The 26,744-nt window shown below is 52.7% G+C and overlaps 1 protein-coding gene across 2 annotated transcripts; it reads left to right on the top strand.

The window, feature by feature from the left end:
• The first annotated feature begins 3,444 nt into the window (after positions 1 to 3,444).
• Positions 3,445 to 24,476, top strand: CCDC197 (coiled-coil domain containing 197). 2 transcript variants are annotated; one of them, XM_010350543.3, is made up of 7 exons: positions 3,445 to 4,137; positions 14,141 to 14,359; positions 15,696 to 15,778; positions 17,111 to 17,289; positions 19,130 to 19,267; positions 20,905 to 21,021; positions 23,769 to 24,476. In XM_010350543.3, exons 2-7 carry the CDS (start codon positions 14,265 to 14,267, stop codon positions 24,225 to 24,227), a joined length of 1,071 nt encoding a protein of 356 aa, XP_010348845.2. In that variant the 5' UTR covers positions 3,445 to 4,137; positions 14,141 to 14,264; the 3' UTR covers positions 24,228 to 24,476. The 2 variants fall into 2 exon arrangements, with proteins under 2 accessions (XP_010348845.2, XP_039325424.1); XM_039469490.2 differs by lacking the exon at positions 3,445 to 4,137 and having other exon boundaries at positions 14,137 to 14,359.
• Positions 24,477 to 26,744: the final 2,268 nt, after the last annotated feature.

Raw genomic sequence — 26,744 nt, 5'->3', positions numbered from 1 at the left:
CCTCGTCCCCAATGGTAGGAAGGGATGGGGCAGGGGACGTCCATTTGCCAGCCCTCTCCTGGGATCTGGGCACTGCAGGGCCACCCTGCGAGGGAGGCCTTATCATCCTGATGTTACGGATGAGGAGCTGAGGCCCTCGTGAGACTTGCCTGGACTCAGTGACAGCTAGATCTCCAGCCACCCAGCCTCTGTCCTGCAGAGGACTGAAAGATCAGAACAGCCAAGAATGTCAGATCGGCAAGCTCCTTGCAGTTCATTCTCCAACATCCTTTTCCTGAGCAAAGAGGAAGCAAGGTGGAGAATAAGAGAGGCTTGTCAAGCCTTTGTCGGAGTCACAGCTTCTAGAAACCCACCGAATGCTTTTCCATAGCTTCCTCCCATGATATTCACATCAGACCATAGACCTGAAATCCACATTGTGGGGCAAATTGGCAGGAACCTCACCACACTGGAGGAGGATGAGCCCAGACGTTAGGCTGGAATTCCTCATGGGCACATTCAAGATGCCTGCTACCCGCTGGAGACTCCCAGGAATGCCTAGGGGTGAGGAGATTGTGGTCTGCAATGTATCACAAACCTCAAGAAGGAGCCGGGGGTTTCAAGCCCAGGCAACTCAGGTGTCAATGTAATTGTGCCTCTTTGTTCCCAGACACAGGGGCCACCCCCAGCACAGACTCGCTGGCGAGGTGACTGCCCCAGGTCCCTCTGCAGGGCCCGTGGCTGAGAGTTTAGAATCTGGAGTCATCCGCCAGCTCAACCACTTGCTAGCTGTGTGACCTTGCAAAGTCTATTTAACTTCTCTGCCTTGGTTTCCTGATAATCACTGTAGGGAGGAGGAGAACAATAATATCCATAGCTCACAGGAAGTTTGCAAAGATTAAATTATTTGACATAGTACCCCCAAGCATTCTGTGTATATATGTGTGTATGTGTATATGTATACACGCATATATATGATATGTGTCTATATATTAATATAACATACACAGAATATATAATACAAGTTATATATAATTTATACATAGTATATTTATATATGTAAATATCCCTTAGATTAAAGACTTAGAAATGTTAGAAGTTGTTATTAGCTTAAACTTCCTGGCAGAGACAGAGGGGATGGTGGTTGGCTGGGGACAGTGGTTCCTAACTGGGGACAATTCCTGAAGATATTTTGAGTTGCCACAACTTGGGGAAAGAGGAGGGTGCTTTTGGCACCTAGTGGGCAGAGGCCACTAGGATGCTGCTAAACATCCTACAGTGAACCAGTCAGGACCCATGCCCGCCCCAGCCCCCCATAAAATTAGGCTCAAATGTCCACAGTGCCATGGGGAGGAAGCCTGGCTGAAGAGCAGGGGTAGTGGGAAGTGGCTCTTAGGAAGGAGAATGGGCCCATGCTGAGCTGACAAAGGGGTGGCTTTGGATTTTGGGAATAGCTGCCACCAGGAGAACTGAGCGGATTTCCAACACCTTGTGACTATGGGATGGCTCACTGAATGGGGCTCATAAAGCAGCTCTGGAGGTCACCAGCAGGCACACGTGGCTGTGGGTTGAGCAGCACAGGATGAACGGCCACAGTGACCACGTGCAGATTGGGGGGTCCTCCTTTAAGCAGAAAGGGGGGCCCTAGATGGGTCTCAGCCCTACTTGTAGCTGGTGCATTCAGACAGACAGACAGACACACACACACACACACACACACACACACACACAGATGGTGCTTAGCTGACAGTATACCACACACACACAGTTTACATTATCTAAGTGAAAAGGTGGATTTAACCCACCAGTTAGTAGATAGTAGGCAAATGAACTAGTCTTTTTTTTGAGACCGAGTCTCCCTCTGTTGTCCAGGCTAGAGTGTACTGAACGGCATGATCTTGGCTCACGGCAACCTCCACCTCTCGGGTTCAAGCAATTCTCCTGCTTCAGCCTCGTGAATAGCTGGGATTACAGGCATCTGCCAACATGCCTGGCTAATTTTTGTATTTTTAGTAGAGACAGGATTTCACCATGTTGGCCAGGCTGGTCTTGAACACCTGACCTCAGGTAATCTGCCGACCTCAGGTAATCTGCCCACCTCAGGTAATCTGCCCACCTCAGCCTCCTGAAGTTCTGGGATTACAGGCGTGAACCACCGCACCTGGCTGGACTGGTCTTATGCAAGTACAAAGTACCTGTTGAAGTCTCCTGTTTTTACAGACACAGCGTTCTGTCTCTTTCTTGGTGCACATGCGTGCAGGTGCATGTGTGGATCCTCTGTGTGCACGTATGAGCACATGTGAGACATGTAAGCTAACAACTCGACAGGCATGCGAGGCACCTGACACGTTGGAAAGGACTTGGGCTTACCCACCAGTGTGCTGCTCTTCAACCTTCTTGAAAGTTCTGAGCCTATGCAAACCTTTCCCCTCTCCAGAGCCCTGAGAAACGGAGGATGGGTGTGCAGTGTGGCACTCTTAGGAATACAGGCCTTCTGCACCCTGAGTGCCTCTGAAACCAGATGAGCAACTGGAAGTTGCTGCATCCGCCAATCTTTTTTCTCTGAGAAGAAAAATTCTAATTGTAAATCAGTTGGAATTTAAATCAAGCCTACCTAAATATTTTCAAAAACAGAAATTAAAAAATGGGATAATTATTTTGGAAGTTTGTGAATCCTGAGATTCAACCTCCTATCCCACATCATTTCAAAATAATTGGTTGTTGGAAAAAATTCAGCTTCCAGGCAGGGTGGCTCATGCCTGTAATCCCAACACTTAGGGAGGCCAAGGCAGGCAGAGTTTGAGACCAGCTTGAGCAACCTGGTGAAACTCCGTCTCTACAAAAAATACAAAAATTAGCTGGGCATGGTAGCATGCACCTGTAGTCCCAGCTACTCGGGAGGCTGAGGTGGAAGGATCAGTTGAGCCCAGGAGGCGGAGGTTGCAGTGAGCTGAAATTGCGCCACTGCACTCCAGCCTGGGTGGCACACTGAGACCCTGTCTCAAAGAAAAAGGAAAAAAGAATTCAGTTAACATACATGTTGGCTGCTGTCATACACACTCATGCACACGCATGGTCTTCCACACACCCGGTAAGGTAACCATCCAGGAAGATCAGGGCCCCGTGGTGTGAACTGACGCTGAGTGAGGAAGGCATGAAAAGAACAGGCACGTGATGTGGGTGTTTTTCACGGTCCAGAGTGGCCACCTCTACTTCACAGCTAAGAAGGAAGCACAGAGCCTTGAAAACGCGTTTCTAGGTTCGCTCCGTGAATGCAGGGTCCAGATGTTAAGTTTCTTTCTGCCTTTCCTTTCCCTTTCTCCCTTACTTCCCACTTTTCCTGATACCACTGAAGCTGGCCACATCCCCTCCAAACTGCACTGTCATAGCTCCTGGCCTGGCCCCTGAAGAGCGTGTGACTTGGGCAGTCACACCGGGTGCCTGCTGACAGCCGGGCTATGCCCTGAGGGTGGATGTGCTGCAGCCCAGAGGGGCTGCCAGCCCCGGGCTCCCGGGACGAGTGCTGACTGGACGCTGCTGCTGGGCCTGCCCAGGGCCCTCCTGGTGGTCCAGCTGGCCTCTCTGTCTTTGCCCTGCCCTCCAGGCCTCTGGCTTTATATTTCACAGCACTGCCTAGCCCAGTGGGATCAAATGTCTGCCGCACCACACGTCCTGGGAAAGGACTGTCGGGGCCTGCAGATGCTCCCCAGGCCGTGGCGCCCAGAGGTCCAGCTTCTGACCCAGGTGTGCCTGTCCAACCCAAGGGCTGCCGTGTCACCTTTTGGGAAAGGCTGGCCTGGAGAGAATCAAAGCAGGCTCCAGGCGATCGCATTTGCCCGATCTTCTCGGCAGGGCCTCCAGGGCCTCTGTGTTAGTCCCAGACCTGCGCAGCCTCCTCTCCCTCCTGGCTCCACATCTGTCCATCTGTGTCTGGCCTCCTGAACCCTTTTGGGCCTGGAATGCCCTCTTCCTTGGGCCGCGTGGGCCCTGGGCCAGCCCTGGTTCCGTCTTCCCTCCAGTCTCTGGAGGTGAGCAGCCCCAGGGCCTCACCTGTGAGGCAGGAGTCAGGACTGCAGCAGCTTCCTCCCGGGCAGGAGGGCAGGACTGAGGCTTGCAAGGGTTAACACTCCAGCCAGTACGCGACAGGGGCTGCAGGAGGTGAGTGCCCAACAAGTGGAACTATTTTATTTTTATCTTCAAGGCATAAATTAAATGCCACGAGCACTGCTAAGAGCCAGCAGCAGTGTCAGCTCCTGGAATGTATACTTCCTACCCACAGGAGGTGCAGCCTCAGGGAGGAGGGAGGGGAGGGAAGTGGAAAGGAGGGAGTGGGGGAGGGGAGGGCCAAGGAGAAACAGTAGGAGGGTGGAGGCATCTGGAAGGAGGAGTCGGAGAAAGGGTAGGGCCAGAGAGGAGGGAATGGAAGGAGGGGATGGGAGAAGGGGATGGGATGAGAGGGTGGGAGGAGGGTTTGGGAGAGGGAATAGGAAAGGGGGTGGGAGGAGGGGGTAGGAAGGGGGTGGGAGAGGGGTTGGGAGGAGAGGTTGGGAGGGGGGATGGGAGGAAGGGATGGGAGAGGGGATGGGAGGAGAGGTTGGGAGTGGGGATGAGAGGACGAGGTGGGAGCAGGGGTTGGGAGGAAGGGGTGGGAGGAGGGGATTGGAAGGGGAAGGGGAGACAGCAAGAGCAGAGCCTTAAGCAAGCACGTCTGAGTGCGGGACCCTGCATGCCTGCAGCTCCATGGGATCTTGATACAAAAAGATTGTGTAAACTGCAATGTTTGGGGTCCATGGGAGAGATGGTGAGAAAGGGCGGGAGAGTCCGAATGAGCACAAGGGTAAATAGCGTCTACCTTACGTAGAGTCAGGCCCCAACCTTCTGCCAGAGTTACTGAGAGACTTGACAGCTGCTGCAGACCCTAGGGAGTCAGGCAGACTATCCTCAAAAGGGCCGGCCATCCCCTTGACACTGGCTGAGGCCCAGACATCCGGCTCCCAGGTCAGAGGCATTGCAACCCTAGGACCCAGGATACTCACAGACTATGAATATTGCAGGCTGCTCTGTGATGCACAGTGACACCCAGCATTGGAAGCCCGTTGAGGCCAGAGTGCACCACTGCCTCAGCTGGCCAGTCCCGTCCCTCTCCCTAGGGCAGACGCTGCTCAGAGTGTGGTGCTCTTACACACGCAGGAGCCATCAGTGGCCCTGCCATGCTCAGTGGGGCACGTGGGTGGCCTTTCTCCTCCACATCCTTCGTAGGAAGTGGTCAGGATTTCATCCAGATACAATTATTCTCCTGGCTTTGGGATACTTAGAATTAAAAGAGGTCAAATAATAGCCTTGAAACTCACATTGAAGAGGCCATTCTCATTTACTGAGGTCCTGGTATGACAGACACTGCTGAGTGCCTTACCTATGTCATCATTAGGCTCTCACAGCCCCATCACATAGTCTCATGCCCACCTAGGTCCCTAGGGCCCCCTAGATCAAAACCAAAATTCTCAGTGGGTCTCGTAGGTCTTGGAGGGTTTTTCCTGAACCAGCCCTGATGTGCTGTAGGGGCTGGGAGGGCTCCACTGGCTTCTCTTCTTTGGGTCCCATTAGGCCGAAGTCAAGGTCTGGCCTGTTATCTGGAGGCCCTGGGGAAGACTCTACATTCAAACGTACTCAGGTGGTCGGCAGCATTCAGTTCCTGGCAGCCACAGGCCTGAGGTCCCTGTTTCCTTGCTGACTGCTGCTGGGGACCTGTTCTTGGCTCCAGTCTTTGCCCCATGACCCCTTCCATGTCAGCAAAGGGAACCTCTGTTCTCTGTTCCCACTGAACCCCTCTCAGCCATCCAATCTCTCAGACTTCCTCTTCTATGAGCCACAGAGAAAACGCTCTGCTTTGAAAGAGCTTGTGTAATCAGTTAGGCCCATGGGTAATCTTCCAATTTCAAGGTCAATTGATTGGTAAACAACATCTGCAAAATCCCCATTGTCGTGAAAGGTGACAGGATCGCAGGTGTGACTGCTCACCACATTACAGCCCCAGGGACTCAGGGAAATCCTGGCACCATCTTAGATCTGTTTCTTTCCTAGACTATCTTGGGTCTGTTTCTTTCTCGGCTTTTGGAATACCGCTCTCTCCTGGTCGTCCTCCTTCCTCACTTCGGCTCTTACTGGTCTCCTTGGCCGCGTTCTCTACCACCATCAGCATTTTTAAGAACATCAGGAATCCATAAAAATGATAAGAAAGAGGGCTGGTCCAGGCCACCCAGGAAGCTGGCAGAAGCCACCCCAGCCTGGAGTGGACCCAGCCACTCTCAGTTCCGTCCTCAGGGCAGCTTGTTTTCCAGGAGCTGGGGACCTCTCCTTCCAGGCTCAGTGGATACAATTGTTGCAGGAGCAGCCACGGGAAACAGATCTCTCGGACACCGAATATTGGAGGAAGGAGTTTATTCAGCCAGGAGCCAGGTGGCATATTTGCCTAATATCCAAGCTCCCCTAACAAAAGAAGTTTCCTTCTTTATATAGGCTTATACTTTAGTTGGTACACGTGGAAGAATCTTAGGTTCATAGCTTAACATATGAAAAGGGTCTCAGTTTACAGTCTTAGGAATTACATATGAAAAGGTCTTCGGTTTACAGTCTTAGGAATGAGAAGGGGAAGTTCACAGTCTTAGGAAAAGGGAAGTTGATCTGAGATGCCTGGGTCTCCCTCTTCACAATGACTGCCCAGGGTCAGGTAGTCCCATGGGAGATTTGGGGAAGCTCTGAGTCACCCCCTTGTGGACCATGATGGGGAAGCTCTGACAGATGGGGGTGCAGGTTGGGGTGGGTGAGCCAGAGCAGGCCCTTTCTCCAGCTTGGCTGGAGAGCATTCAGGAGAGGCCTGGCCTTTGGGGCAGAAAAAGGACACAGATGCTAGATCTGGGGGTGGAGCTGCACCAGGCATGATAGCAGCGACAACAGTGATGTCTTTTGAGCACTTTCTTTATGCTAGATGTTGAGTGCCTTATGCATACCAGCTATGTTCATCTCCACAACAACCCCAGGAGGTGTTACTGCTAATCCCATTTCATGGAGGAAGAAACTGAGGCTCAGTGAGGGTAAGGGACTTGCCCAAGGCCAGACAGCTCATGCCCGATGAGAGCCAAGAAATGTCTGACCTACCCTTAGTGTTCCTTTCATGCTGAAACAGGACTCTGTCAACTTCGGGCCAACGTTAAGAAAAGAGATTTTAATAGCAAGAGACTTTCTGTGTAGGAAGTTGTTGAACCAGGACTGAAGGAGGGGACGCTGGAAGAGAATTACTTGGATTCCACACAAGAAAGGGCAGGTGTTTTAGTAGCCACAGGGACCCAGAGGTGGATGAGGAGGCTACCTTGGGAGGGGATGAGCTGCCCACCTCTGAATGTATGCAAGTGAAGAGGCCATTCTCATTTACTGAGGTCCTGTTATGACAGACACTCTGCTGAGTGCCTTACCTATGTCATCATTAGGCCCTCACAGCCTCATCACATAGGCACTGTTGTCCCCCACTTACAGATGAGGAAACAGAGGCTCAAAGAGACTGAATGATTCATGATGGTTACACAGGTGGTTGGTATGAGAGTCATGACTCAGACCCAAAGCTGTGCATCTTCAAAGCTCCATTTGTATGCATACATCTATTGAGCACCTGCTGCGTGTCCAGCACTATTCTTCTAGACACTGAGACTCCAGCAGGGACAATTCAGTCCCAGTCCTTGTCCTCATGGAGATCACATTTCAGTGGGGAGGGAAAAAATCTGCAGTAAGGAGGGCTAAAATCGAGCCACACAAGGGTGAGGGTATCAAGGGTAAGCTGGGGTCAGGGGACCTGAGCTGGTCAGGGAAGGCCACTCTGAGGAGGTGGGTTCTGAGCTGGGATCTGGAAGGCCAGAGGGAGAGAGTACTGTGAAGAGCTTGGAGACTCGTGCTCCAGACCAAGGGAACCACAGGTTCAAAGGCCCTGTGGCCGGGAAGCAGAAAAGCCACTGTGAGAGGAATGGGCAGGTGGGGAGCCACATCAGCCAGGATGTGAATTTCATCTGTCATTTTTTGAAGCGGTGATGTGCTGCAGCCAGCTCACACCAGCTCATAAGAACCACGGTTCGGTCTTCAGGCACGTTGCAAGCAGGTCGTTAAATTGCTAGTAGCTTGAAATCAGCCACGGCGGGCGGATTGACAGAAATTGACAAATGCCACAAATATTGGTTTTTCTTCCTGAACGTTCACCATTCACCTGAATATCACTGGTTTTGGAAGGGAAATGGGGAGATCTGGTTTTCTCTTTAAGACGAGCTCTCTCTGGCTGCCAGGTGGAGAGTGGCCTGCAGGGGACAGGAGCAGGGAGAGCAGCAGGGGAGGCCGGTGCTTACTCCAGATGGGACCAGCATGGCCAGTGAAGAGAAGTGTAGAGATTCCAGAGATTTTGAAGGCAAAGTCAACAGCTTTGCTGGGCCACCCTGCACTGCGAGGTTCATAGCAAGAGATGACAAGGTGGCATGGAGGGGCATGACTTGAACCCAGGCCTGTAAGGTCCCTAAACTCATTTTGTACCCCACACCTCAGTGATTCTTCCTGGGAAGGTGATGGCTCTGGGACAAGAGAAAACAGTTGATGCTCTGGCTGCTCTCCACCCTGGCTCCCTCTGGCCAGAGCAGCCCCTTTTCACGCCTTTTCTTGGGAAGGCGTCTCCTCTGAGCTATTCCCAGAAGTTGAGGGGTGGCAGGATGTCAGTCTCATAGACACTGGAAAGCCCAGCCCTCCACTGTGGCCCCTGGGACCATGGCCAGAGCCTCTGTCCTCCCCCACAGGAAGGTCCTGTCTTGGGAGAACTGAGCTGGAGATCACCTCACAGTGTCCTAGGACCTGCTTGGGTGACTCCCAGCTCTGGGACCTCAAGTCTTTCCTGGTGCAGAGCAAGAATGAGAGAAGGGGCACAGGCAGTGGGTGCTGGGCCAGGTTGGGGGCCTCAGAGGAGGCGGGGCCCCAGTACAGTTTCCTGGGCCCGGGATGCCCTGGGTTTGCCTCTTCTTGTGCCAGAAATGGAGGGAGGTAACAGGTAGCCCCCTGAGATTCTGTCTCAGTGAGGGAGGGAGGAGCTGAGTCATGCCAGATGTCAGCAAAATTCTGGTAGAATCAACAGGCCAAGTTTGTCTTCCTTGCACCCTCTCACCCCTTCCCACCAGAGCCACCTTTGCAGCCAACCCCAGCAAACGTCTGTCAAAGCTCCTGTGCCTTTGTGTTAGGGATCAGGCCATTGTGATCCTCTGAGGGAGAGAGAAGAGACGGGCAGAAAACAAAACTAACACCCATGGAATCCCTAGGATATGCTGGCTCCGGGCTGCTTGCTTTCCTAAAGAATCAGAACAGATACTCTCCTAAAGAGTTCTGATAGTTGAAAAGTTTCCCCTTTTCTCTACCCTTAAGACATAAAATGTTCATTCATATCCTTCTAGACTTTCTCCTACGCACATATGGGTTAACTCTACAAAAAGGAGAAGAAGCTAAGTGCTCTACATGGATTATCTCATTTAATCCCTAGGTGCTGCTATATTACCCACACTTTGCCTTTCAGGAAACTGAAGCTCAGAGGGGTCAGTGCTTTTCCTGAGGCCACACAGCTGGTAGCCCCGCCTGACCCCACACCCACGGCCCCACTCTGCATCCTGAGCATCAGTGGCTGAGGAAGGGCTGACCCTGGCCTTGTTTGGGGGCATTTGGGGCTGCAGACCAGAAGGGGTGAATCTACAGAAGGCCTGATCAGGCCCTTCCTTCTGTTGTGCCTGGTGACCCAAGCCTGGGGTCAGATTCCAGCCCCAGGAGTCCTTGTTAAGGTTTTTGAAAATGGGGGTTCTACTGCCATTGAATTGCAGCTCTGTCATTGAAGCAGGCTCCCAGCCTCCACGATTCCCAGCTGTCTGTAACAGACAGCTTTGCCTTGGATTGCTCTTGCCCAAGACCCAGTGGGTAGAGGCTAATCTGGGAGGCGGGAGGCCTGGGCCCATCACCACTTGTAACCTTGGCAGCTGCTGTCTCTGCCTGGGTCATTTCTTCTTACGTTCCTTTCACCTCCATGTAAGTGCTTGAGTGTTCCCCTCATGAGGGAAGGGTGGGGTCTGCTGGTTGGGTGAGGCTGGGGAAGGGGGAGGAAGAAGAGAAAGAACCAGGAAGGTGAAGTCTGAGGCAGGCCTGTGGGTTTGGAAGGAGCAGGATGGAGAATAACTAGGTCTGGAATCCCTGGTCCTGGGTCCAAATCCCAGTGCGGGACGTATGTGGCTGTGCAGGGTCTGTACCCACAAGAGTCCACATTCAGCTTTATCTTCTGCTATTGCATCTTGAAATTCTTAATAACTTTTGTACAAGGAGCCCAGCACTTTCATTTTGTACTGAGCCCCACAAACTATGTAGCCAGCTCTGTTACCTTGGATTAGCTGTGTACTTGGGCAAGTTACTTCGTCCCATAGACTCAGTTTTCCGGTCTGAAAAAAGAAGCCATGCTACCACCACCTCAGAAGACTGTTCTGAAAATGAGACAAGAGACTCCTGGTAAAGAGTCAGCCAGTGACAAGTTTGTGATAGGACTCCATCCCTGGCACTTGTGACAGTCGCTCTTTAGGGGCCCGGGTGGGAGAAATGTCTCCCGAGGAGCTGCAGCCTCTCCCAGCCTTGTCTGTGAGCTCTCTTGGCACCTACGGGACACTTCAGGCCAAAAATGAAAATTGTCACTGGAAAGCAAATAGTGCCACCATCCCCACTCCAAACCTACCTTCCCTCCCTTACCTATGGGTATATGGAATCAAGGGGTTTAGAGCCTTAAACTTCCAGGAAGTAAAGTCCTGGCATTTTTGAGCATGGGAAGTGATGAGCAGCATCTGCTTCTGGCCAGAGGAAGGCCTGAGGTCTGCCTGTCCCAGATGAAGGTCCCATACCCAGAGGTGCTGACGAACTCTTCCCCAAGAACAGCCTCCCGTTCCATATCACAGCCTGTGGTACTCCCTATCAGTCAGTTTCAAGGTCTTAACAACTTAGCCTCTCAGATGGTTCTGGATCTTTGGCTTCCTGGATTAATATCTAAACTATTTTCTAACAGTGAGACTTTGGGCAAGTTACTTAACCTCTCTGGCCCTCAGTTTTGCCCTCCATGAAATAACAGCTTTGACATCGTGGGTGTGTCATGAAGATAAAATGACCCCCTGCATGGACTCACAAACATGAGTCCCTCCCGCTGCCAGGCCGCCTGCCTCACACCTACTCTGAGCCAGAGAACATGCCCAGAAATGCTCTGACCATGTTTGAGTGGGCAGAGATGATGATGAAGATGCCTCCTCCCTAAGCAGGCTGCTTTCTGAACCAGCTCCAGCTCTGACCCTATAACTCCTTCCAGAATTTACTGAAAGCCAGCCCTTGTTGAAAGTTCCCAGGCATCTTGGTGGCCGGGAACTGAAGACCTGGGGTGATGGGGCTGTGCCAGTTATGGGGCTGCGAGGAAAACAAGGCCCCTACAGAATGGCACCCTCAACCTCTCCAGAGCTGGGGATGCAGCCCAGTTGTCCCTGAGCCTCCTCAGCCTGTTGTCCCTGAGCCTCTGCAGAGGAGCACCTGTGGGTTCTGTAGCTCAGCTATCCTGATTCCCCGGAAACAGCCCCAGGGTTTGCACTCGGCAACTTCCGGGCCCCACTGCAGGCTCTTAGCATATGATTGTCAGTCAAGCCAAGGGATGGGCACATGGCCCAGGCTCAGCCAATTGGGCACCCTCTCTGATTCTTGAGAATGGAGAGGACGATGGAAAGAGTTGGGTGGGGATTTGTTCTGGGGGCGCCTCCCTGACTCCTGCCCATGACTCCCTAGGGCTGCCCTGGACCCCTGTCCTCTCTAAGCCTGAATTTTCAGCTTTTCTTCTGATTCCTCGCCTTCCTCCAGGCTCCCATGCATCCCCCCCTGCCCAGAGTGGCCCAGGCAGTCTCTGCTGCTGACTGATAACCTTTGGCTCCTGCCAGCAGCTTCGCCAGCCATGGTCCAAACCAGTCTGATTGCCCCCTTCTGCTTTGAAGGCTCTGCCTGTGGTTCACACAGGCTGTGCAAGCTATTCGGCACCTCCGAACCTTTATCCCTGCTGTTCCTTCTGCCAGAACGCCCTTTCCACCTTCTCCTCTCATTCTTACCCTCGTGAAACACTTCTGACACTGCCAACTCTAGGGGACTCCCCCACGCCTCCTCAGATGGGGCTGACCCCTTCTCTGGGCAACCCCAGCCCCTGAGCTCCTCTCCCTCTGTGTCCACGCCCCCCACACCCCCCAACGCCCCCCACACCTGCATCCACCTCCCTCCTGAGTCTGAACCCAAGGCCCAAGGCAGGACCCTGCATCTTCACTCTCAGTCGGTGCTCAGCACACGAGCCAGGGCTCTAGGACCATGGAGAGGCAGCCCTGGGCACCAGTCAGGGATTCCTGGGCTGCCAGAGGCTGATCCCACTGCCTGCTGGTGAGCGGTCAAGAGTCGGGTGAGCTCAAACCCCTGCCCCTGCCCCCAGCCCAGCCCCAACCCTGCCCCCAACCCAGCCCAGACCCAAGCCGCAGCCCAGCCCTCACCCTGCCCCAGCCCCAGGCTTTGATCCAGATCTTGCCCCAGCTTTGCTCTCACTCCAGCCACAGACCTGAACCCCCAGCCCTTGCTCTGCCCCACCATAGGCCCCAGCCCCTCCCTCATTCCCAGCTCCTGTCCCAGCTCAGGCCCTTTCCTGGCTCCTGCCTCCTTCACCCTCGCTGGGGACCTTCCTCCCAGTGGAGCCCACACTCAGCTGTGGCTTCCCAGGAGCCATCTCAGGTGGCCCAGCTCTGAGCCAATGGAAGCCTTCGAGGGGGAAGGCCAGGCCAGGCCAGCCAGCAGGGTGGTGCGTGTGGTGGGGGTGGGGTGGCAGGGTGGGCATGAGGCCCAGCCCTCCCCACCCCACCTTCCCGGTGGCACAGGTCCAGTAGCTCCAACAGGAGGTTCAGGGCCAAGGCGTAGGCAGGGGCGGTTCCCAGACAGGGGTCCTTCAGCTTGCTCCCACCCCTTGCACTGAGCCAGCCCTAGTCCTGAGCCATGGGTGGGCCTGAGCCTTCGGGGGCTGAAGGGGAAATGCCTGAGCTGCAGCCACCAAAATCAGGTGGGGGATGGGGGTCGAGGGAGAGTCCCGGGACAGGCCAATGGGATCTGGGCAGCCCATAAAGCAGACCAGCCCTGATAGAAAGGACAAAACGAGCCCAGGTCTCCCAGGAGGTTGCCAGTGCCCTTTCTCCCCTTCTTCTTGGGAATGGAACTGGGAAGTGGGGGTGGGAGGGATTAGGATCGTGGAGAATCTGGCCCTCCACCCACAGGTGGGTCCTGCAATGGACACATGATGAGGACAGAAGCCAGCATTGTGATGTCACAGCCTGGCTGTGGTTTTGTGCTCCTGGAGGTGAGGGTGAGTCAGCTATGCCCCTTCCTCCCCCAGTGCCTGTCTACTGATGTTTGATGCTTGGGGTTAGAAAGGCTGACCTTGTAGCCCCTCACCTTCCCCCAATGCACTGGGCTGGCTCAGCAGTTGACCAATGAGAGTTATGCTTGCAGGCCAGCCTTGGGCGAGTGGCCCGGGAACTGTTTGCAAGGCTGTGTTGAAGCTACTTGCAACCAGACCATCTTCCTATCTTGACCATGAGCTTGTTCAAAGCGTCTCTGCTCAGTCTCCACTGTAGCTCTGTGAGCACTGTATGAGCTCAGAGCATGTGATGTTGGTTGAGTGAACAAATGCATGGATGCGGGGTGGGTGGGCAGAGATGATGATGGCGCTGCCTCCCCACTAAGCAGGCTGCTTTCTGAACCAGCTCTGGCTCTGACCCTATGACTCCTTCCAGAATTTGCTGGAAGCCAGCCCTTGTAGAAAGTTCCCAGGCATCTAGGTGGTTGGGAACTGAAGACTTGGAGTGTTGGGGCTGTGCCAGTTATAGGGCTGAAAGGAAAACAAGGCCCCTGCAGAGTGGCACCTTTAACCTCTCCAGAGCTGGGGATGCAGCCCAAAGACCTTGGGCTGTGGACTTAATGAGCCTTGGGTCCCCATGCAGTCCTGTCAGATGACCTCCAGCTGGTCACAACCCCTCTCTGAGCCTCCATTTCCTTTTCTGTGAGGTAGGGATGTGAGCCCTGGCTTCCGAGGATCCAAAGAGGAAGCTGCGGCCGTGACTATCCCATTTCTGTCTGTCTTCCTCCTGCCTGGCTCACGTGGCTCCTGCCCTCCTACGTGGCTTGGGGTGGTCATGGACACAGGCCAGAGAACTGGCCCAAGCAATCCTGGTGACAAAGAAGGGGACCTTCAAGTGCTGTGGCAGGAACTCCACCAGCTCCAGGCTAGGTACGCGTTGTCCCAGCCCCAGCCCCAGCGCCTCCTCAGTGGGCTAAGTGGCTGGACTGAGCAAACCGGCCCCGAGGAGGCCAGGACAGGGGTGGATGAGGAGGGCAGTGTGGCCTGGAAGCAAATGGGTGGGCGGGGGCTGGGCCACAGCTGTGGTGGGAGAGAGAGGTGTGGCTACTGCCCTTTAGCCTCAGATCTTGGGCCAGACCTGGGCCCTCTGCAGACTGAGTCTCTACATCAGGAAGGAGGACCGTGGGTGACCATCAGCCGCACCTGTTGACTCGGCCCCTCTAAGTCAGTCTACGAGGTTGCTGCCTTGACTCTCAGAGGGGACCTGGGGTCCTCATCCCACGGGGATGGGAGGTAGGAGAGATGACCTTTCCGGCTGCCCACAGAAGCCTGAATTAGATGCAAAAGAATGTGTCTGTGCAAAGTTTTATGAAGAAAAGGGCCAACTCTTCCAACAGATTTGAAGAGCTTCCTAATCCCAATTGGGTTAAGCGCAGTCATGGCTCACAGGGTGCCACGTGGTTTCTGCAGAAGGGGATGATGTTGCCCTACGCTTTTCAGGACCATATGGATGAGAGGGGGGCCCCAGAGAGGCAGAGTGGCTTCCCCGGGCCACTCAGAGACCCCCGGCACAGCCCTGCTGCACAATCAGAGAATGGGTCAGGAGCTCAGCCAGCTGGCCAGGCCACGCCTGCTCTGGTCTCTGCCTTTAACTGCTGACCTTGGCTGGGTCCAGAGCAGGTGACCAGCTGGAGACTTGCTTAGGGATTCCTCGAAGAGTCATGTATGACTACACATGGCCATGTATGGACGGCACATGCTGTCTCCCCTCCGGGGGTTGGCGGGGGCCTCGCCTCTGATAGAGTGCTCCCAAGGCACTGGGCTCCCCATGCATGACCCTGGCCAGCAGCTCACATCACCCCTGCTGTAGGTGGCACCCTAGGCACAGAGAAGAGAAGCACCTGGCCCCCACGTCACCAGCTAGGAGGGGCTGGCCTATCTCTCGAGATGGGAGGCACCTGCACAGCCTCCAGCGGAGGCACCGTAGACTCTGGCCAGAAAGACAGCCTTCACTCTCCCCCGGCGCCTTTTTTGCTGCCTGGGAGATGCTGCCATGGGCATTTATTTGAACTGTTTATGGCCCAGTTTGCTCAGCAGTGAAATGAAGGTGGAGAGACTCCTAAGTCCATGGCCAGCTGATAACATGATACGTGGCCCGCCCAGTGCAGGTTCAAGTAGGAGATCACAGAGAGTGTCCGGGTTCGTTCGTGGGGGTCCTGTGACACCTGGGAGCCTCCAGCCCATGTTCCTGCATCTGGTTCTACAGGCAGAAGAAGCTCAAGAGAGAGATCGAGAAGCACAAGCTTTTTGAAGACTATCTGATTGAGGTCCTTGAGAAAATCCCCGAGGGTATGTAGACAGCTTCCTCAGAAAGCCCGTTCCCTCCGAAGCTGCCTCCCAGCTGCAGGACTGCGATGCGGCATGTGGCCGGCATGTGGCCGATGAGTGGCCGGCGTGTGGCCTCATGGAGCCCCAAGCTGCTCATCTATGGAATGGGAATCCACAAAGGTCAACCCCACAGTGGGGAAGAAGGGCACAGGCAGCCGAGTCACACTGCTTGGTCCCAACCCTGGCTCCACTGTCACTGACAGCGTGGCCTCCAGCAAGTTCTCCAGGTCTTGACTTTCTTATGTGCATAATGGGAACAGCAATCGTATGTGGACTAGAGGAGGTCATCCTTGACCAGCAGAGCACAGGGCCCAGCATTTCGCTAGTACCTGGTCGATGCTGGCCATTATCATTATCATTTTGCTCGTCTCTAGCTTTCCGTTTTTGTTTCGCTGTAACTGTTATTAACTAAGAGTATAAGGACATCTGAGATGAGTTTTTGTGTGTTGTTTTATGTGTACTGGAAACTCATTAGAAAAGGGAAGGGGAGTCATACATATTTATTGTTATCATTATTATTTCAACATCACCAATAATAATCAAATAATGATTACCATTTACTAAACATGTGCGCTATGCTAAGCTTTTTACTAAATCTTTTTTACCCCTCCTATGAGCTTTGCAGTTTTGTGTTACTCAAGCTCAGAGAGGGTAAGGAACTTGCCCATGTTGCCCGGTCAGGACGTAGTGGCGCTGGGCTCATCTCTGGTCCATCTGGCTTCATAGTCACTGTACTAAGTAAGTGCTAGAATGAAAGGAGCTACAGAAACTCCAAAAACTCTGCCCTGGAGGTTAGGGAAGGCTTCATGGAGGAGGTGACCTCTCCTGGGGAAGCATAGGCTTGTGGCAGCCCCAACACCCAGCGAGGCTTGTGGTTTGTGACCTTCCTAATTTAGCAGTTCCGCCCTTTTCAACCCATCCAAAATGCAGAACCACCGGGACTTGGCATTTGCTCTCTAGGGACAGGAACAATTCCTGTCCACTTCTCAGGCTCCCCGAAGCAGCAACGACTCCTCAAGGCCTCGTGGGTGGTCTCGATCCAGAGTTCATGTCTCAATCTCTGGCCGAACTTTCCAAGGTTGAGGAGTCCCTTGAAGTGGTGGGGGCAGGAGGGTGGGGGCAGGGTTGCTGGCAAGCCCGCGGAGCTTCGGGACCATCCTACTGTCTTGTGGTCAGCCTGGCATGGTCTGTCCGGCACCTCTCGACTTGGCGGCCCCAGCCGGAATTCCTGGCCAGCTTGTTGGCATGGCACTGCAGGGGCGCCCACCCATCCCCATGGCGCTGTCTCTGCAGGCTGCACGGGATGGGAGGAGTCGGAGTTGGGGCTGGTGGAGGCCATGGTGAAGCACTATGGAAAGCTCATCTCAGCCAGAGAGGACATGCAGATGCGCCTCGATGCCTTCTCCCAGATGAGCCAGGCCGTCCACCGGAGCCTGGAGTCGCTAGAGGAGGACCACAGGGCTCTTGTGCCGGTAACAGCTGCTGTTCCATTCCCCGTGGCCGAGGGAGCTGGGAGCGTGGGGCCTCCTTTCTTGCACACCCCTGGGGAAGGCCTGGAGGGAGCAGTGGCATAATGCTGAGGGGCCCTGGGTGGGGTGTGGCTCCTGAGCCTCCCTCTGTATGCCCTTCCTCTCCCCTCTGCTGCCTGAGGCTCAGCTTGTGCCCAAAACTTGTTCTGCATGGTAGAAAAGCCATGGGTCCTGTATGCAGACGGACTCGGGTTCAGCTCCCAGCTCAGCCACCAGTTAGTTGTGTGACTAGTTTGTACTCTCTCTAAGCCTCAGTTTCTGCATCTGTCAAATGGGGGCAACACACCCTAGCTTCTAGGGTTCTTGCAAGGCACCACACACAAACTGCCTCATAGTCAGTGCCAGAGACATCATTTCCTTCCCCTTCCTTCGTGGTGATCTCATAATAAACAGGACTTCCGCTGGGAGGGGTGGGCACTCCAGGTGGAAGAGCCTGCTCTGACGAAGGCATGACATCATAAAGATTCCTGCTGCCACTGGGACCGGGGACTTGGGCATCCCAGAGGAAGGATGACCTTGCTGGTTGGTGCACTGCAAAGGGCTGCTGCTTGGGGTTTGGAGAGAGAGCACCTGCCCCCTAGTGGCAGCACTGCAAGCCTGCACCACTTTGTGCCGGTTTTTTTGGAGAACGGGATTCATCCACGGGCTGGGCACTGCAGGAAGCCTCTCATGTGCTTTATATCACTTAACTCTCACACCAGCAGCTCCAGGTAGGTGCTGCTATTCCCAGGGCTGGGACTAGGGAAAGGCGAGTCCAGCCATGCTGTTCCTCCCATTTTAAAGGGGAGGAAAGTAAGCCTCAGAGAAGCAGGGCCACAAACCACGGGGTATGTACTGTTTTCTTTTCTTTTTCTTTCTTTTTTTTTTTTTTTGAGACAGGGTTTTACTCTGTCACCCAAGCTGCAGTGCAGTGGCATGATCTCAGCTTCCACCTTCCAGCCTGAATCAATTTTCCTGCCTCTGCCTCCAGAGTAGCTGGGATTACAGGTGTGCACGAACACACTTGGCCTGTTCTGTATCTTTCAAATTCCTATCCCACAGAGCCCAGCTGGGGGCAGGTATTAGTTCCTTCTTGTTAGCTGCTAATAAAGAACTACCTCAGACTGGCCAATTTATAAAGAAAAAGAGGGCCGGGCATGGTGGTTCACACCTGAAATTTCAGCACTTTGGGAGGCTGAGGCAGGTGGATCACTTGAGGTCAGGAGTTTAAGACCAGCCTGGCCAACATGGTGAAACCCTGTCTCTACTAAAAATACAAAAATTAGCCAGGCCTGGTGGTGCATGCCTGTAATCCCAGCTAATTGGGAGGTTGAAGCAGGACAATCACTTGAACCCGGGAGGCAGAGGTCTCATTGAGCCAAGATCATGCCACTGCACTCCAGCCTGGGCAAAAAGAGTGAGACTCTGTCTCCAAAAAATAAAAATAAAATAGAAAAATAAAGGAAAAGAGGTTTAATGGACTCACAGTTCCACATGGCTGGGGCGGCTGCACAATCATGGTGGAAGCTGAAGGAGGAGCAGAGGCATGTCTTACATGGCGGCAGGCAAGAGAGCATGTGTAGCGGAACTCCCTTTATAAAACCAGCAGGAACTAGGGCTCAGGTAAACTCCAGCAGCCTGGACATGCCCTTTTCTGCATCTCTCGTGCCTTGAATGGCCCCAGCCACCCAGAAGTATTCCTTCTTCCTATCCTGTCATTGCACAGACCACCCTGGGGACTTGGACCAGGGTGCATGCCCTGGAGGGTTTGTTGTGCCAAGATGATCCATTCTCTCTGTCCCAGAGCCTCAAGATCCGGCTGTGTCAGCTGCAGAAGAAGTGTCGCCGCAAGCAGGAGCAGTGGTGGCAGCTGCAGCATGGCGTCACCTACCAGAAAGACACTGACTTTGACATACACACACACGCCAGCAGCAGCTATAACGTGAGTCCAGTCTTTCAGCCTTGGGGGTGGGGCTAGGGGCAGAGTAGCGGAGGCTGATAGCCTCCATCTGTGTGTTGGGAGTGATAATAACCACTCACTTAAATGCCATCTAAAAACAATGGCATTTAAGTCAGTGGTCACTATCACTCCCAACACACACAGACACATATACACACAGACACACAAACACATATACACACACAGCCAGACACACACAGACAGATACACAGCCAAACACATAGATAAACAGACACATAGACACACACAGACACAACCAGACACATAGACACACAGACAACCAAACATAAAGACAGACAGACATGGTCAAATATACACAAATGCACAGAGACAGACACAGCCAGACACACACAGACACACACGCAAACACAGACACAGCCAGACATATAGACACACAGACACACACACACAGGCATGCAGACACATACACAGACACACACACACAGGCACACACAGAGACATACATAGAGACACAGAGACACACACAGATAGACCCATACCACTTCTCCTTGGTGACAGCTTGCTTTTGAGGGGCCTCTCTTGGAACAGTCAGATGTTACTTATAAAGTAACATGGGAAAACTGAGGCCACAGATATTTCAGGACTGAGCTCTACCAAGAGCCGGGATTCACCGGCCCAGTCCCCGAGCTTGGTGGTGTGCCGAGCACTTGGTCCTTGTATAACGTTTGTGGTTAATAATAAAACAATGGCATTTATGTGAGTGGTTATTATGTACTGCCTTCAGTAACCCTGGTGTCTCTCTGATCATTTCAGGCAGTGCTTAGCACAGAGCTTGACCTGGAGTAGGTGCTCCTAAATATTGGTGAATTTTACCCACATTTATTTTAAAATGAGAAAAATGAGGCTCAGAAAGAACAAGTCATGGCCAAAGTCCATGGCCACGAATTCCAGGAATTCAGGAATTCAGCTCCCTCACGGCCCCTTACTGGCGTTGGGAGTATGTGGGAGTGTGGTCACCCCTGGACCCTGGTTCCTTACCATAAATGGAGGCAGAGGTCTGTGTTCTTCTGGCCTCAGGGACTCCGGAGAACACTTGGAACCATGGCTGGGTCACGGGGCTGTGGTGGGCACACCCTCCCTGCACAGGATGAGGTCATGGGGTGGGTGTGAGACCTGCTCAGGCCCAGACTGATGGGCCTTGAGGGACTGCGTTTGGAAGACAGAGGGCTGGGGGCTGTCAGCTGCTGACCTCCCGCCAAGCCAAGGGGCTTAGGGAGCTGGGTGGGTCACAGTCTACGGAGGCCCTTCTAGGTCTTTCTCTCTAAGCTGCTGCAGCAGACAAGGACACTGGAGGTCTGAAGCCCAGGGCCCCACTCCATTCCCCTTCCCAGTCCTCTACTTCTAACCAGGCATGGACCCCAGATGCCTACAGCCAGGAGGCCCTTCTGAAAGGAGTTAGTCCAACCACCCTCTTTGCAGGGGAGGAACTCAACCAAGACCCCCAGGAGAGGAATACAGGCCAGGATGAGAAGGACGCTCCCAGTGTCCCAGCTCTGTCCAGGACACTTCGCTGGCTCGAGTGAGCCAGGGGCAGGGGCAGGGGCAGAGGATGCTGAGAGAGAGCCTAAGCCGCTGCCACCTCCTTCTCTTTCCTGCAGGATCAGCTGCTCAGCTACATGCAAATAACCATCAACAACATGGCCCAGCAGTGCTGCCCCTCTGCTCACGGAGTGCCCAAGTGCATGAGTCTCTTCTCCAAGCTCGATCTGATTAAGGTGAGGATAGACAGACGGCCTCGAGGCTCCTGACTGCCCCAGGCAGACCTCCAACTTGAGCCAGTCCTGCTCCTTAGTTCAGGCTGCGTTTGTGTTTGGCCTCCCATCAGCCCTTTCCGTAACTACCTAGGTGCCTGGTGCAGCAAGGTCCTAAGGTCTCTACTAGTCTTTCAACAAACTTGAGCACCCACTAGGTGAGGGGTCAGTGTAGAGGGTGCATAGAGGAACTTCCCACCTGGTCTTTTTTTTTTTTTTTTTTTTTTTTTGAGATGGAGTCTCACTCTGTTGTCCAGGCTGGAGTGCAGTGGCGTGATCTTGGCTCACTGCAGCCCCTGCCTCCCAGGTTCAAGCAAGTCTCCTGACTCAGCCTCCCGATTAGCTGTGACTACAAGCGCACGCCTGGCTAATTTTTTTGTATTTTTTTTTAGTAGAGACGGGGTTTCACTATGCTGGCCAGGATGGGCTCAATCTCCTGACCTTGTGATCTGCCCACCTGGGCCTCCCAAAGTGTTGGGATTACAGGTGTGAGCCACCATGCCTGGCCCCTCCTGGTCTTTGTGTGTAGCTCCACTCTGACACATCACACACACATACACGCACTGTACGCTCATCAACATCCACACGTGATTTTTGCACACCAACACACATGAGACATACACAGACACACCTGCAGACAAGCACATAAACATCAACTGGCATGCAAGAGGATGCATACAATGATCACACACTTAACACATATGAGCACGCTGGCAGTAACTGAAGGAGCCTCTTAGAGAGTCCTCACCTTAAACTTCACACTGTGAGTCTGCTGAGTGTCTCTCCTCATCGCCCCCAACAGTCAGGATGCTGTTACTGCAGTAACAGAAAATGTGATCAGATTGGCTTTGATAACAACAGAGCCTGTCTTTTTAAAATAATAACTTTATTGAGATATAATTCACATACTATCAAATTTACTCCTTAAAAGGATGTACTTCAGTGTTTTCAGTATAGTCAGAATCGCACAGCAATTACCCCTCTCTAATTCCAGAACGTTTCATCACCCCAAAAAAGATATTTTGCATTTGGCTGCTTTCATTGAGCCTAATGCTTTCAAGGTTCATCCATGTCACAGCATGAATCAGTGCTTTTTTTAATGGCTGAATATTCCACGGTACAGGCATATTTGTATGGATACACCTTCTGTTTATCCATTCATCTGTTGACAGACATCTGGATGGCTTCCATTCCTTAGGTATTATGAATACTGCTGCTACGAACATTTGTGTACAAAGTTTTATGCAGAGATATGCTTTCAGTTCTCTTTGGCACACACCTAGGAGCGCAATTTCTGGGTCATCTGTCAACTCTATGTGTAACATTCGAGGAAATGTCAAACCCTTTTTCCAAAGTGGCTGCACCACTTTATCATCCCTACGTTCAATGCATGAGGGTTGCAATGTCTCCGAATCCTTGCCAACACTTCCTATTGTCAATCTTTTCTAATTTAGCCCTCCTTAATGGGTGTGAAGGGCCATCTCATTGTGGTTTAGATTTGCATTTCTCTGATGACTAAAGATGCTGAGTCTCTTTTCATGTGCTTATTGGCCATGTGTATCTCTCCTTTGGAGAAGTGTCTATTCAAATGCTTTGCCCATTTAAAACATTCTATTATTTGTCTTTTGTGTGTGTGTGTGTGTGTGTGTGAGACAGAATCTCACTTTGTTGCCCAGACTAGGGTACAGTGGCAGGATCTTGGCTCACGGTCACCTCCACCTCCCGGGTTCAAGCAATTCTCCTGCCTCAGCCTTCTGAGTATCTCGCACTGTAGGCATGCACCACCACACCCGGCTACTTTTTGTATTTTTATTAGAAACAGGGTTTTACCATGTTGGCCAGGCTGGTCTCGAACTCCTGACCTCAGGTGATCTGCCCGGCTAGGTCTTCCAAAGTGCTGAGATTACAGGCGTGAGCCACCGCACCCAGCCTATTTGTCTTTTTTTAGTTGAGTTGTAAGAATTCTTTTTGTGTTCTGGATACAGGTCCCTTATTCATTATATGATTGCAAAGATTATTTCCTGTCTTGCATGCTGTCTTTTTACTCCTTGATGGCGTCTTTTGCAGCGCAGAAGTTTCGAATTTTGATGAAATCCAATTTCTTTGTTTGTTGGTTTGCTTGTTTAAGATAGGGTCTCACTCTGTTGCCAGGCTGGAGTGCAGTGGTGTCATCTCAGCTCAGCTCACTGCAACTTCCGCCTCCTGGGTTCAAGCGATTCTCCTGACTCAGCCTCCCCAGTAGCTGGGGCTACAGGCACGCGCCACCACGCCTGGCTAATCTTTGTATTTTTTGGTTAGAGACAGGGTTTCACCATGTTGGCCAGGCTGGTCTCGAACTCCTGACCTCAAGTGATCCACCCACCTGGGCCTCCGAAAGTGCTAGGATTCCAGGTGTGAGCCACTGTGCCTGGCCAAGAATTTAATAGTTTTACTTTGTGTATGTCTATGTACTTGTCCTTTAGGTGTCATGTCTAAAAAGCCATTGCCTAATCCAAGGTCATGAAGATTTATACCTATGTCTTCTTGTGAGAAGTGTATGGGTTTTGCTCCACTGTTTAGGTCTGTTACTGATTTTTAGTTAATTTTTGAATATGATGTAAGGTAGGGGTCCGATTTCATTATTTTGCATGAGGATATCTAGTTTTCCCGATACCATTTGTTTAGAAAGTCTTATTTTTCCGCCTTTTCTGGTTGCGGTGTTGCGCGGTGAGGTTCTTCAGTCCACGTTCACAGCCGTCCAAGGGTCCGTCGCAGTCCATGAAGGCCTTTGGACGCAGAAGACAGCTACAGCTGTTGCGCACTGCGAACGTGGCAATGGCCTCATCAAGGTGAACGGGCGGCCCCTGGAGATGATCGAGCCGCGTACCCTCCAATACAAGCTGCTGGAGCCAGTTCTGCTTCTTGGCAAGGAGCGATTTGCTGGTGTGGATATCCGGCTCCGTGTGAAGGGTGGTGGTCATGTAGCCCAGATATATGCTATCCGTCAGCCCATCTCCAAAGCCCTGGTGGCCTCTTACAAGAAATACGTGGATGAGGCTTCCAAGAAGGAGATCAAAGACATCCTCATCCAGTATGACCATACCCTGCTGGTAGCTGATCCCTGGCGCTGTGAATCCAAAAAGTTTGGAGGCCCTGGTGCCCGTGCTTGCTACCAGAAATCCTACCAATAAGCGCATCCTGATGATCAAAGTTCACCTGTATAATAAAGTTCTTGAGGGATTTTACTGTTCCAAGAAAAAAAAAAAGTCTTATTTTTCCTTTTTGAATGTGCTCAGTACCCTTGTCAAAAATCTACTGACTAATACAAAAGTTTATTTCTGGATTCTTGCTTCTATTCCATTCATCTCTATGCCTGTTTTTATGCCAGTACCATACTGTCTTGATTACCATGGCTTTGTAGTAAATAGTGAAATTGAGAAGTGTTGAGTCCTCCAGTTTTGTTCTTTTCTGAGGTCATCTGGCTCCCCTACCAGGGCACATCTTGTATCATGAGTGGAAGTTTGGTGCCTGGGTGGGTTTCAGGCATGGTGTGATCCTAGGCTCAGTGGCACCGTCAAAGACCCATCCCTTCCATACCCTCCCATCTGCCACCTCTCTAGCACTGACTTCATCCTAATCAGAACTTGCTTCCCTCATTTGAGGCAGGTTCAGTGCAGATGTCCAAACACAGGATTCTTAGCTCCCCAGGAACACTGAGGGCAGGTCTCTTCCCTAGTGTCCAGTGAGCAGTAGGCAGTGAGCAAGCCTGTGGCTCAGCTAAGAAGGGCTTCTCCAGGAACCTCCCATCGAGGTTTGTGGAGGGCAGCATCGAGGCTGCTGCATGGCACAACTCAGTGGGCACCATTCAGTTGAAGTCTGTGTAATTGGCATCCCCAGTTATATACAGCTTGTAACTTACTCATATTGCAAAGAGATAATGAGATTTCTGAGCAAGGGCACATTTGTTTAAATAGTCACAGTGTATTAATTTCATCTTCTTCCCAAGGAAAAGGAAGAAATTATGTGGTGATATCACAGGGTCCCAAGCAACGATCAGATTGGGCCTCTGTATTGACACCTGTCAGTCACTCAGCCAATACTAACTGAGCCACCTGAATATGCTCAGCATTCTGCTGGGTAACAGGAGATGGAGGCTCATCTGATCCTTAAGAAATGAATACCCTTCAGAGATGGAGGCTGGGGACAGCCAGGGTGGGCTTCTTGAAGGAAGCAGTGAGAAGAGGCAGGTAACCACATTCAGGAAGTCACACCAGGATCTGGACTCCTAGTCATCTAGCTCTGTCCCTCCTGGCTGTGCCACATCAGACAAGTCACTTAACCTCTCTGAGCCACAGTTTGCTCATTTGCCCAGTGGCACTGATACCACATCCTTTGCAGGGCCCTTGTGAGAGTTAAAGAAGTAGGTCAACCTTTGATGATGCTTTGGTCCCTAGGAAGTGGCTTCCAGAGGCCAAAACACTGTCAGGTGAGAGAAATTTATTTTCCCTCCTAGGAGTTCATGTTGGACAAAATGGAGACCGTGAGAGTGATCGCACTGCTCAGGGAACCCAGAGTGTGCTGTTCATGGGACAGCCTCAGGGACCAAGAGCTCAGAAGACACCCCAGACCCTTCAGGAAACGTCCAAGGAGCCAGCTTTCTACCCCCAGGACCCCCTTTCCCAGCCCCCGTACTTCAGAGTGCTCCAGCCCGCACTGACCGGCCTGTGCCTTGCCGGCCCGGAGGCATCACGACCTCTCCTCACTTGCCTGGGCTCCTTTTCTTGCCACCGACACCTCTAAGCCAGTGGGAGAGAGTCTGGGGGCACTGAGGGGGTGGGCAGGGTCCCGGACCCAGCTGGAGTTGGGGGTGCTGCTCCCCGTCCTGGGGGATTGGCAGGGATCCAGGTGAGCCCTGCCTGGGATTGGGGAGAGAGAAGCAGGTTCCTGAGTTGGAGGCAGGAAGGCCTGGGGCTGGACTCCCCACCTGGGAGCTGGGGCTGCATCTCACTTTCGTGGTGGGCTCCTGAGACTGAGGAGCTTTGGACAGATGCTTGGCTGCTGGGAATGTCCCAGTCACAGGAGCTCTGTAAAGACCCACCAGGGCCATGGGACCCATGGGAGTTCACCTTGCCCACAGCAGACTGCAGAGCTAATGGGGGCGCTGAATGTGTAGGGAGCATCTCATCACTGGTTTCCGGAAGTTGAGCACCAGGTTGGTACGTTCTGCCCATCCTGCAGGTGTCTGAGCTGCCCTGGGATGGATGGTACTCTCAGGGAGCCCTTGGCAAGGCAAGGCCCCTCTCTGGGCTGGTTTTTCTACCTGTAAAATTGGGAGAGAGTGCCAGACACAGTGGCTCATGCCTGGAATCCCAAGCACTTTGGGAGGCAGAGGAGGGAGAATCACTTGAGCCCAGAAGTTCCAGACCAGCTTGTACAATATAGGGACATCCTGTCTCTATAAAAAATAAAAAATCAGCCAGGTGCAGTGGCATATACCTGTGGTTCCAGCTACTTAGGAGGCTGAGGTGGGAGGATCGCTTGAGCCTGGGAGGTCAAGGCTGCAGTGAGTCTGATCATGCCACTGCACTCCAGCATGGGTGACAGAGCTAGACCCTGTCTTTCTCTAAAAAAAAAACTGGGGGCGTCAGCGAGAGAATGTCTAAGTCCCCCACTCCAGACTGACATTCGAGGTCAAGTTTGGAAAACCC

The sequence above is a fragment of the Saimiri boliviensis genome, chromosome 2, assembly GCF_048565385.1.
Source record: "Saimiri boliviensis isolate mSaiBol1 chromosome 2, mSaiBol1.pri, whole genome shotgun sequence".
Classification (NCBI taxonomy): Eukaryota; Metazoa; Chordata; class Mammalia; order Primates; family Cebidae; genus Saimiri; species Saimiri boliviensis.
Note: the sequence above shows the minus strand (reverse complement) of the source record. Positions and strands in the feature narration are given on the sequence as shown.